The sequence below is a fragment of the Mobula birostris genome, chromosome 3 (assembly GCF_030028105.1).
Source record: "Mobula birostris isolate sMobBir1 chromosome 3, sMobBir1.hap1, whole genome shotgun sequence".
NCBI lineage: Eukaryota > Metazoa > Chordata > Chondrichthyes > Myliobatiformes > Myliobatidae > Mobula > Mobula birostris.
Window position 1 is genome coordinate 115,181,077 of NC_092372.1, and position 12,792 is coordinate 115,193,868.

The 12,792-nt window shown below is 52.6% G+C and overlaps 1 protein-coding gene across 5 annotated transcripts in view; it reads right to left on the reverse strand.

Annotated features, from left to right (window-relative positions):
- copa (COPI coat complex subunit alpha) overlaps positions 1 to 12,792 on the reverse strand; it is a 142,707-nt gene that overhangs the window by 37,393 nt on the left and 92,522 nt on the right. For all 5 annotated transcript variants that reach the window (XM_072253223.1, XM_072253225.1, XM_072253222.1 and 2 more), the window contains one exon: positions 3,555 to 3,647. In XM_072253223.1, the coding sequence (XP_072109324.1) occupies positions 3,555 to 3,647 (93 nt within the window). The remainder of the gene's footprint in view (positions 1 to 3,554; positions 3,648 to 12,792) is intronic.

Sequence of the window (12,792 nt, forward strand, 5' to 3'; positions counted from 1 at the left end):
GCATGGAACTGTGGATCCTGGTGGTTACCGGCAGTGAGAGCTCCGTCTCGCACGGAACTGTTAGTTCCTGGTGGTTACCGGCAGTGAGAGTTCCGTCTCGCACGGAACTGTTAGTTCCTGGTGGTTACCGGCAGTGAGAGCTCCGTCTCGCACGGTGCGCACGGAACTGTCCGCCTGCAACAGGGGGATCCTAGAGGACTCGATGGCATGAACCAATATCTCCTCTATCAACCAGCTCTCCCTGAAGCACAAGACGTACATTCCTTTGTTTCCCGCTGGTAGGAGATTCTGGCTCTCAGTTTGCTGTCCAGGGACTGAACATTAGCCATGAGTACACTTGGGAGTGGCAGCCGATTAGTACGCTGTCTCAACCTCACCAGGATGCCGGCCCTTCTCGCTCGCTTCCGAGGTAGTGATGCACACATTGCTTCCTCAGCACTACCTACCCTCCATTTATCTTCATATCATCCGCAAACTTTGCCACAAAGCCATCAATTGCATTATCTAAACTACTGACAATGTGAAAAGTAGCGGTCCCAATACTGACCCCTGAGGAACACCACCAGTCACTGGCAGTCAACTGGAGAAGCCTCCCTTTATTCCTATTCGCCTGTCAGCCATTTCTCTATCCATTACAGCATCTTTTCTGTAATGCCATAAGATTTTATCTTAAGTAGTCTCATGTGTAGCACTTTATCAAATGCCTTCTGAAATTCCAAGTAAATGACATCTATTGCCTCTCCTTTGTCCACTTCGCTTGTTACTTGCTCGAAGAGCTCTAACAGATTTGTCAGGCTAGATTTCCTTTGACAGAAACCATGCCAACTTTGGCTTATTTTATGATTACTCTCCAAGTACCCAGAAACCTCATCCTTAATAATACACTTTCCCAGCCACTGAGGTTAGGTTAACTGGCCTATAATTTTCTTTCTTTTGCCTTTCTCCTTTCTTAAAGAGTGGAGTAACATTTGCAATCTTCCAGTCCTCCAAGACCATGCCAGAATCAAGTGATTCTTCAAAGATCATGACCAGTGCACCCGTTATCTCTTCGGCAACCTCTCTCAGGACTCTGGGATGTACTCCCTCTGGTCCAGGTGACTTATCCACCTTAAGACCTTTGAGTTTGCCTCGCATTATTTCCTTTGAAATAGCGATAGCGCTCACTCCTGCTCCCTTACACTTACGGACCTTTGTCACACTGTTAGTGCTTTCCACAGTGAAGACAGATGCAAAAGTACCCATTAAGTTCTTCTCCCATTTCTTTGACCCCATTACTACCTCACCAGCATCATTTTCCAGTGGTCCAATAAAGTTATTCATATATAACTGAGAAAACTTTTGGTATCCTGCTTTATATTATTGGCTAGTCTGCCATCATATTTAATCTTTACCCTTCTTTAGTTTTTTAAGCTTTTTAGTTGCCTTTTGTTGGATTTTAAAAGCTTCCAAATCATCCAAATTCCCACTCACTTTTGCTACCTTGTATGCCCTTTCACTGGCTTTTATTCAGTCCTTAACTGCTTTTGTTGGCCACGGTTGCCTACCCCTGCTAATTGAGAACAACTTCTTCTGTTGGACATGTCTACCCTACGCCTTGTGAACTATTCCCATCTCTGCTCTGCCATCATCCCTGCCAGTATCCTCCTCCAATCCACGTGGGCATGCCTCTGTAATTCCCTTTATTCCATTGTGATAGTGATATATGAAACTTACGCTTCTCCCTCTCAATTTACAGTATGAATTCAATCATATTATGATCACAGCCTCTTAAGAGCTCCTTTATCTTAAGCTCCCTAATAAGATCTGGGTTATTACACGACATACAATCTAAGATGGGCTTTCCCCGAGTAGACTCAAGCACAAGCTGCTCTAAAAAGCTACCTTGTAGGAATTCAACAAATTCCCTCTCTTGCAATCTGACACCAACCTGATTTTCTCAATCCCCTTGCATATTGAAGACCCCCATTACAATTATGTCACTACCCTTATCACATGCCTGTTCCAGCTCCCTTTGCAATCTTAGCCCCACATCTTGGCTACTATTTGGAGGCCTATATATGATTCCCATAATGGTATTCCTACCCTTGCTGTTTCTTAACTCCACCCACAAAGATTCAACATTCTCTGACCAACGCATCACAGCAAATTCCTCACATATGTAAATGTACGTGGTGAATAATGCTTCTCTAAGTGAAGGTGGTTCCCGGTCATACCCTGTCCAAATCTCTTCCCCATTACTCTGAAGGCGGGAGGAGAAGACGGTGGCGTGATGCAGCTCACAGCAGCCACTCCGGTGATGTCTGTTATTTGTCAAGTAGGGTGCCATGCACAATCCTGATTTGATGGAGATGGACGTGAGAGCACAGAGGAACATCTGGTGAAACTTCTGAAATGCCTGCTTCACTGCTGCTGCTACTGTGTGGTCCAGAATCTCCGGAAGAGAAGGCACCGAGTCCTTGGCTTTACTTGTTGCTCGGTGGCTGGGGCGGGGTCGAAGCGCCCGGCAGAAGATGGTGCTCAGACAGGCTGTGTCGGAGGCTCCAAATTTTCGGACGGACTCAGGAGTCCGCTGTGGTCAGGTGCTTCCAATGGTGCTGCATCGGCAAGTTTGCGGCACTTGGAGGATCTGCCGCCTGCGTGAGATGATGAGTCTATCGGGACTTTGAGACCTTTTTTTTACCGTGCCCATGGTCTGCTCTTTATCAAATTATGGTATTGCTTTGCACTGTTGTAACTATATGTTATAATTATGTGGTTTTGTCAGTTTTAGTCTTGATCTGTCTTGTGTTTTCTTGTGATATCATTCTGGAGGAATGTTGTATCATTTTTTTAATGCATGCATTTCTAAATGACAATAAGCGAGGACCAAGTGTCCTCATAATCTAACCTATACCCTCAAAATTTCAAAAAAAAAATCAAGATTATTTACTATCAAATCCAGTACACAAGTGTAAAGAACACAATAATTATTACTCCAGATCTAATGCAGCATAAGCACATCACAACAAGATAAAGAACACAATAATTAAAAAACACAATAAATATAAATACTTAAGATAGCTGATATAGAGAGAGTGACTGTATGTCCAGACAGTGACGCTAGACACAGGAGTGTCTGTACATAAGGTGACTCTGACAGGAAATGATAAAGTAGTGCTGGTTCGGGGTGTGGAGGGGAGGGTTAGTGGGTGGAGGTGTTGATCAGCCTTACTGTTTGGGGAAAGTAACTTTTTTAAAGTCTGGTGATCCTGGCGTGGATGCTACGTAGCCTCCTCCCTAATGGGAGTGCGAGGGGGAGAAACAGTCCATGAGCAGGGTGAGTGGGATCCTTCCTGATATTTCTGGCCTTTTTTGGGCATCTTTCTGTATCCTATCCCGCCACCTATCCTATGCACCTCATCCATGTCCCGACTAACCCCCCCTGCTCCAGGGAGCGTATTATACCTTCTCCAGTGACTCTTCCATGTCAGGCAACATCCCACCCCTTCTCGAGGACCATGGTACCCTTCCCATGGCACTCCCTCCAACACCCCTGCTCCCAAGTACAGCCTCACCCTCAACCAGTAGCAGCTCAGTGTCTTCTTCCCATCCGCCTGTTGCACAACTCTCCATGGCCAGCTGGTCCACGGCAAGCTGGCCTCCCTTGCCTGTGTGTGGAGAAAGATGTGAGGGGTGAATTTAGTACAGGAAAAGAGAGACCAACCCCCACCTACCCTCCCAATCACAATGACAACACCAACGGCTCCACTTTCTGACACACTCAAGGAGAGTTGGCTTTGCACTAAACACTAACAAACTTTTACACGCACTGCTGATAACAGCAGATAGCGCAGCTCTTTACAGTAGCACAGAGCTGGGTTCTATTCCCATCGCGGTCCGAACACTCTCCCGTGACTGCCTGGGCTTTTTCCAGGTGCTCCAGTTTCCTCCACACATTCCAAAGATGTGCAGGTCAGCGAGCTGTGCGCGGGAGCATGGCGGCCCTTGGGGGCTGACCCCAGCACACCCTCGGACTCTCTGGTCGTTGACACAAACGACTCGTCTCACTGTTCGTTTCAATGTATGTGTGACAAAGAAAGCTGATCTTTATCTTTGAAGCATCCAGAGCGTCTGGTAGAGCTATTCCACAAAGAGAAGAGAAGGGGTCACAGACTCCACACCACTGACAGCGTCTACAGAAGGCCCTGCCTCAGGAAGCAGCATCCATCGTCGATGGTTCTTCATCATCGAGGTCATACACTCTTCTCGCTCCTACCACCAAGTATGAAGTCAACATCTTTATTTGTCAGACATTTAAACGTACAATGAAATGCGCATGACCAACAAGGTACGAGCAAATCATAAACGCGAGCCATTTGCCAGATCCTGGAGCTCAGCAGGCCAGGCAGTACCCATGGGAACCAAGGAAGATTCAATGTGTTGGGCCAAGGCCTTTCATCAGCACTGGAAAGGACTTGGGAAGAAGGCAGAAGAAAGTGGGGCGGGGGGGTGGGGAGGTGAAGGCAGAAGGTGATGGGGAGGTGAAGGAGGACGGGGATGAACACAGAAGGTGATGGAAAGGTGAAGGTGGACAGGGGATGAAGACAGAAGGTGATGGAGAGGTGAAGGAGGATGGGGGATGAAGACAGAAAGTGATCAGGAGGTGAAGGAGGATGGGGATGAAGACAGAAGGTGATGGAAAGGTGAAGGAGGACGGGGGATGAAGACAGAAGGTGGTGGGGGGGGCAAAGGAGGACAAGGAATGAAGACAAACGGTGCTGGAGAGGTGAAGGAGGACAGGGGTGAAGATAGAAGGTGATGGGAAGGTGGGGGAGGACGGGGGGAGAAGACAGAAGGAGATGGGGGGTGAAGGAGGACAGGGGATGAAGACAGAAGGTGATGGGGAGGTGAAGGAGGACGGGGGATGAAGACAGAATGTGATGGGGGGTGAAGACAGAAGGTGTCGGGGAGGTGAAGGAGGATGGGAGATGAAGGCAGGTGATGGGGGATGAAGACAGAAGGTGACGGAGAGGTGAAGGAGGACAGGGGATGAAGACAGAAGGTGACGGGGAGGTGAAGGAGGACGGTGGATGAAGACAGACTGTGATGGGAGGTGAAGACAGAAGGTGACGTGGAGGCGAAGGAGGACAGGGGATGAAGACAGAAGGTGATGGAGAGGTGAAGGAGGACGGAGGATGAAGACAGAAGGTGACGGAGAGGTGAAGGAGGACGGAAAATGAAGACAGAAGGTGACAGAGAGGTGAAGGAGGACGGGGGATGAAGACAGAAGGTGACGGAGAGGTGAAGGAGGACGGGGGATGAAGACAGAAGGTGATGGGGGTGTGGAGGAGGACGGGGGATGAAGACAGAAGGTGATGGGGGCTGAAGACAGAAGGTGATGGGGAGGTGAAGGAGGACAGGGGATGAAGACATAAGGTGATGGGGAGGTGAAGGAGGACGGGGGATGAAGGCGGGTGATGGGGGATGAAGACAGAATGTGATGGGGGGTTAAGACAGAAGGTGACGAGGAGGTGAAGGAGGACAGTGGATGATGACAGAATGTGATGGGAGGTGAAGACAGAATGTGATGGGAGGTGAAGACAGAAGGTGACGTGGAGGCGAAGGAGGACGGGAATGAAGACAGAAGGTGATGGGGGGGTGAAGGAGGACAGGGGATGAAGACAGAAAGTGATGGAGAGGTGAAGGAGGACGGAGGATGAAGACAGAAGGTGACGGAGAGGTGAAGGAGGACAGGGGATGAAGACAGAAGGTGATGGAGAGGTGAAGGAGGACGGAGGATGAAGACAGAAGGTGACGGAGAGGTGAAGGAGGACGGAAAATGAAGACAGAAGGTGACAGAGAGGTGAAGGAGGACGGGGGATGAAGACAGAAGGTGACGGAGAGGTGAAGGAGGGTGGGGGATGAAGACAGAAGGTGATGGGGGTGTGGAGGAGGACGGGGGATGAAGACAGAAGGTGATTGAGAGATGAAGGAGGACAGGGGATGAAGACAGAAGGTGATGGGGGCTGAAGACAGAAGGTGATGGGGAGGTGAAGGAGGACGGGGGATGAAGGCAGGTGATGGGGGATGAAGACAGAATGTGATGGGGGGTTAAGACAGAAGGTGACGAGGAGGTGAAGGAGGACAGTGGATGATGACAGAATGTGATGGGAGGTGAAGACAGAATGTGATGGGAGGTGAAGACAGAAGGTGACGTGGAGGCGAAGGAGGACGGGAATGAAGACAGAAGGTGATGGGGGGGTGAAGGAGGACAGGGGATGAAGACAGAAGGTGATGGAGAGGTGAAGGAGGACGGAGGATGAAGACAGAAGGTGACGGAGAGGTGAAAGAGGACGGGGGATGAAGACAGAAGGTGATGGGGGTGTGAAGGAGGACGGGGGATGAAGACAGAAGGTGATTGAGAGATGAAGGAGGACAGGGGATGAAGACAGAAGGTGATGGGGGCTGAAGACAGAAGGTGATGGGGAGGTGAAGGAGGACAGGGCATGAAGACATAAGGTGATGGGGAGGTGAAGGAGGACGGGGGATGAAGGCAGGTGATGGGGGATGAAGACAGAATGTGATGGGGGAGTGAAGACAAGGTGACGGAGAGGTGAAGGAGGACAGGGGATGAAGACAGAAGGTGACGGGGAGGTGAAGGAGGATGGGGATGAAGACAGAAGGTGATGGGGAGGTGAAGGAGGACAGGGGATGAAGACATAAGGTGATGGGGAGGTGAAGGAGGACGGGGGATGAAGGCAGGTGATGGGGGATGAAGACAGAATGTGATGGGGGTGAAGACAGAAGGTGACGAGGAGGTGAAGGAGGACAGTGGATGATGACAGAATGTGATGGGAGGTGAAGACAGAAGGTGATGGGGAGGTGAAGGAGGACAGGGCATGAAGACATAAGGTGATGGGGAGGTGAAGGAGGACGGGGGATGAAGACAGAATGTGATGGGGGGTGAAGACAGAAGGTGTCGGGGAGGTGAAGGAGGACGGGGGATGAAGACAGAAGGTGATGTGGGTGGAGGAGAAAGGGAGATGAAGGCAGAAGGTGATGTGGGGGTGAAGGAGGACAGGGGATGAAGACATAAGATGATGGGGAGGTGAAGGAGGACGGGGGATGAAGGCAGGTGATGGGGGATGAAGACAGAATGTGATGGGGGAGTGAAGACAAGGTGACAGAGAGGTGAAGGAGGACAGGGGATGAAGACAGAAGGTGACGGGGAGGTGAAGGAGGATGGGGATGAAGACAGACGGTGACGGGGAGGTGAAGGAGGACGGTGGATGATGACAGAAGGTGATGGGGGGTGAAGGAGGACAGGGGATGAAGACAGAAGGTGACGTGGGTGTGAAGGAGGACGGGGGATGAAGACAGAAGGTGATGGAGAGGTGAAGGAGGATGGGGAATGAAGACAGAAAGTGATCAGGAGGTGAAGGAGGATGGGGATGAAGACAGAAGGTGATGGAAAGGTGAAGCAGGATGGGGGATGAAGACAGAAGGTGGTGGGGGGGGCGAAGGAAGACAAGGAATGAAGACAAAAGGTGCTGGAGAGGTGAAGGAGGACGGGGGGAGAAGACAGAAGGAGATGGGGGGTGAAGGAGGACAGGGGATGAAGACAGAAGGTGATGGGGAGGAGAAGGAGGACGGGGGATGAAGACAGAATGTGATGGGGGGTGAAGACAGAAGGTGTCGGGGAGGTGAAGGAGGATGGGAGATGAAGGCAGGTGATGGGGGATGAAGACAGAAGGTGACGGAGAGGTGAAGGAGGACAGGGGATGAAGACAGAAGGTGACGGGGAGGTGAAGGAGGACGGTGGATGAAGACAGACTAGACTGTGATGGGAGGTGAAGACAGAAGGTGACGTGGAGGCGAAGGAGGATGGGAATGAAGACAGAAGGTGATGGGGGGGTGAAGGAGGACAGGGGATGAAGACAGAAGGTGATGGAGAGGTGAAGGAGGACGGGGGATGAAGACAGAAGGTGATGGGGAGGTGAAGGAGGACGGGGATGAAGACAGAAGGTGATGGGGGGTGAAGGAGGACGGGATGAAGACAGAAGGTGATGGAAAGGTGAAGGTGGACGGGGATGAAGACAGAAGGTGGTGGGGGGGCGAAGGAGGACAAGGAATGAAGACAGAAGGTGATGGAGAGGTGAAGGAGGATGGGGTGAAGATAGAAGGTGATGGGAAGGTGAAGGAGGACGGCGGGAGAAGACAGAAGGGGATGGGGGTGAAGGAGGACAGGGGATGAAGACAGAAGGTGACGGGGAGGTGAAGGAGGATGGGGATGAAGACAGAAGGTGACAGGGAGGTGAAGGAGGATGGGGATGAAGACAGAAGGTGACGAGGTGAAGGAGGACGGTGGATGATGACAGAATGTGATGGGAGGTGAAGACAGAAGGGGACGTGGAGGTGAAGGAGGACGGGAATGAAGACAGAAGGTGATGGGGGGGTGAAGGAGGACGGAGGATGAAGACAGAAGGTGACGGAGAGGTGAAGGAGGACGGGGGATGAAGACAGAAGGGGATGGGGGTGTGAAGGAGGACGGGGGATGAAGACAGAAGGTGATGGGGAGGTGAAGGAGGACGGTGGATGAAGACAGAAGGTGATGGGGGTGAAGGCAGAAGGTGATGGGGAGGTGAAGGAGGACGGTGGATGAAGACAGAAGGTGATGGGGGTGAAGGCAGAAGGTGATGGGGAGGTGAAGGAGGATGGGGATGAAGACAGAAGGTGATAGGGGTGAATACAGAAAGTGATGGGGAGGTGAAGGAGGACGGGGATGAAGGCAGGTGATGGAGGATGAAGACAGAAGGTGATGGGGGGGTTAAGGAAAACGGGGTGAAGGCAGAAGAAAGTGGAGGGGTAAAGGAGAATGGGGATGAGGGCAGAAACTGATGGGGAGGTGAAGGAGGACAGGGGATGAAGACAGAAGGTGATGGGGGTGAAGGAGAATGGGGGATTAAGGTAGAAGGTGATGGGGGGTGAAGGAGAACAGGGGGTGAAGACAGAAGGTGATGGGGAGGTGAAGGAGGACAGGGATGAAGATAAGGTGATGGGGAGTGAAGGAGGACAGAAGATGAAGACAGGTGATGGGGAGGTGAAGGAGGACGGAGATGAAGACAGAAGGTGATGGGAGGTGAAGGAGGACAGGGGATGAAGATAGGTGATGTGAGGTGAAGGAGGACGGGGATGAAGAGAGAAGAAAGTGGGGGTGTAAAGGAGGATGGGGAGGAGGGCAGAAGGTGATGGGGAGGTGAAGGAGGACGGGGATGAAGACAGAAGGTGATGGGGGTGAAGGAGAATGGGGGATTAAGGTAGAAGGTGATGGGGGGGTGAAGGAGGACGGGGATGAAGGCAGGTGATGGAGGATGAAGACAGAAGGTGATGGGGAGGTGAAGGAGGACGGGGGTGAAGACAGAAAGGGATGGGGGTGAAGGAGGACAGGGGATGAAGACAGAAGGTGATGGGGAGGTGAAGGAGGAGGGTGGATGAAGACAGAAGGTGATGGGGGATGAAGACAGAAGGTGACGTGGAGGTGAAGTAGGACGGGGGATGAAGGCAGGTAATGGGGGATGAAGACAGAAGATGACGGGGAGGTGAAGGAGGACGGGGATGAAGACAGAAGGTGATGGGGAGGTGAAGGAGGACGGGGGCTGAAGACAGAAGGTGATGGGGAGGTGAAGGAGGACGGGGGATGAAGACAGAAGGTGATATGGGTGGAGGAGAACGGGAGATGAAGGCAGAAGGTAATGGGGGGGTGGAGGAGGACAGGGGATGAAGACATAAGGTGATGGGGGGGTGAAGACAGAAGGGGATGGGGGTGAAGGAGGACAGGGGATGAAGACAGAAGGTGATGGGGAGGTGAAGGAGGACAGGGGATGAAGACATAAGGTGATGGGGAGGTGAAGGAGGACGGGGGATGAAGGCAGGTGATGGGGGATGAAGACAGAATGTGATGGGGGGTGAAGACAGAAGGTGACGAGGAGGTGAAGGAGGACAGTGGATGATGACAGAATGTGATGGGAGGTGAAGACAGAATGTGATGGGAGGTGAAGACAGAAGGTGACGTGGAGGCGAAGGAGGACGGGAATGAAGACAGAAGGTGATGGGGGGGTGAAGGAGGACATGGGATGAAGACAGAAGGTGATGGAGAGGTGAAGGAGGACGGAGGATGAAGACAGAAGGTGACGGAGAGGTGAAGGAGGACGGGGGATGAAGACAGAAGGTGATGGGGGTGTGAAGGAGGACGGGGGATGAAGACAGAAGGTGATTGAGAGATGAAGGAGGACAGGGGATGAAGACAGAAGGTGATGGGGGCTGAAGACAGAAGGTGATGGGGAGGTGAAGGAGGACGGGGGATGAAGGCAGGTGATGGGGGATGAAGACAGAATGTGATGGGGGGTGAAGACAGAAGGTGTCGGGGAGGTGAAGGAGGACGGGGGATGAAGACAGAAGGTGATGTGGGTGGAGGAGAAAGGGAGATGAAGGCAGAAGGTGATGTGGGGGTGAAGGAGGACAGGGGATGAAGACATAAGATGATGGGGAGGTGAAGGAGGACGGGGGATGAAGGCAGGTGATGGGGGATGAAGACAGAATGTGATGGGGGAGTGAAGACAAGGTGACAGAGAGGTGAAGGAGGACAGGGGATGAAGACAGAAGGTGACGGGGAGGTGAAGGAGGATGGGGATGAAGACAGAAGGTGACGGGGAGGTGAAGGAGGACGGTGGATGATGACAGAAGGTGATGGGGGGTGAAGGAGGACAGGGGATGAAGACAGAAGGTGATGGGGGGTGAAGGAGGACGGGGGATGAAGACAGAAGGTGATGGAGAGGTGAAGGAGGATGGGGAATGAAGACAGAAAGTGATCAGGAGGTGAAGGAGGACAGGGGTGAAGATAGAAGGTGATGGGAAGGTGAAGGAGGACGGGGGGAGAAGACAGAAGGGGATGGGGGTGAAGGAGGACAGGGGATGAAGACAGAAGGTGTCGGGGAGGTGAAGGAGGACGGGGGATGAAGGCAGGTGATGGGGGATGAAGACAGAAGGTGACGGAGAGGTGAAGGAGGACAGGGGATGAAGACAGAAGGTGACGGGGAGGTGAAGGAGGATCGGGATGAAGACAGAAGGTGACAGGGAGGTGAAGGAGGATGGGTATGAAGACAGAAGGTGACGAGGTGAAGGAGGACGGTGGATGATGACAGAATGTGATGGGAGGTGAAGACAGAAGGGGACGTGGAGGTGAAGGAGGACGGGGGATGAAGACAGAAGGTGATGGGGAGGTGAAGGAGGACGGTGGATGAAGACAGAAGGTGATGGGGGTGAAGGCAGAAGGTGATGGGGAGGTGAAGGAGGACGGGGATGAAGACAGAAGGTGATAGGGGTGAATACAGAAAGTGATGGGGAGGTGAAGGAGGACGGGGATGAAGGCAGGTGATGGAGGATGAAGACAGAAGGTGATGGGGGGGTTAAGGAAAACGGGGTGAAGGCAGAAGAAAGTGGAGGGGTAAAGGAGAATGGGGATGAGGGCAGAAACTGATGGGGAGGTGAAGGAGGACAGGGGATGAAGACAGAAGGTGATGGGGGTGAAGGAGAATGGGGGATTAAGGTAGAAGGTGATGGGGGGTGAAGGAGAACAGGGGGTGAAGACAGAAGGTGATGGGGAGGTGAAGGAGGACAGGGATGAAGATAAGGTGATGGGGAGTGAAGGAGGACAGAAGATGAAGACAGGTGATGGGGAGGTGAAGGAGGACGGAGATGAAGACAGAAGGTGATGGGAGGTGAAGGAGGACAGGGGATGAAGATAGGTGATGTGAGGTGAAGGAGGACGGGGATGAAGAGAGAAGAAAGTGGGGGGGTAAAGGAGGATGGGGAGGAGGGCAGAAGGTGATGGGGAGGTGAAGGAGGACGGGGCTGAAGACAGAAGGTGATGGGGGTGAAGGAGAATGGGGGATTAAGGTAGAAGGTGATGGGGGGGTGAAGGAGGACGGGGATGAAGGCAGGTGATGGAGGATGAAGACAGAAGGTGATGGGGAGGTGAAGGAGGACGGGGGTGAAGACAGAAAGGGATGGGGGTGAAGGAGGACAGGGGATGAAGACAGAAGGTGATGGGGAGGTGAAGGAGGAGGGTGGATGAAGACAGAAGGTGATGGGGGGTGAAGACAGAAGGTGACGTGGAGGTGAAGTAGGACAGGGGATGAAGGCAGGTAATGGGGGATGAAGACAGAAGATGACGGGGAGGTGAAGGAGGACGGGGATGAAGACAGAAGGTGATGGGGAGGTGAAGGAGGACGGGGGATGAAGACAGAAGGTGATATGGGTGGAGGAGAACGGGAGATGAAGGCAGAAGGTAATGGGGGGGTGGAGGAGGACAGGGGATGAAGACATAAGGTGATGGGGGGGTGAAGACAGAATGGGATGGGGGTGAAGGAGGACAGGGGATGAAGACAGAAGGTGATGGGGAGGTGAAGGAGGACGGGGGATGAAGACAGAAGGTGATATGGGTGGAGGAGAACGGGAGATGAAGGCAGAAGGTAATGGGGGGGTGGAGGAGGACAGGGGATGAAGACATAAGGTGATGGGGGGGTGAAGACAGAATGGGATGGGGGTGAAGGAGGACAGGGGATGAAGACAGGTGATGGGGAGGTGAAGGAGGATGGGGAGGTGAAGGAGGACAGGGATGAAGACAGAAGGTGATGGAGAGGTGAAGGAGGACGAGGGATGGTGATGGGGGGGTGAAGGAGAACGGAGGATGAAGACAGAAGGTGATGGGGAGGCGAAGGAGGACGGGGGATGAAGGCAGAAGGTGATGGGGAG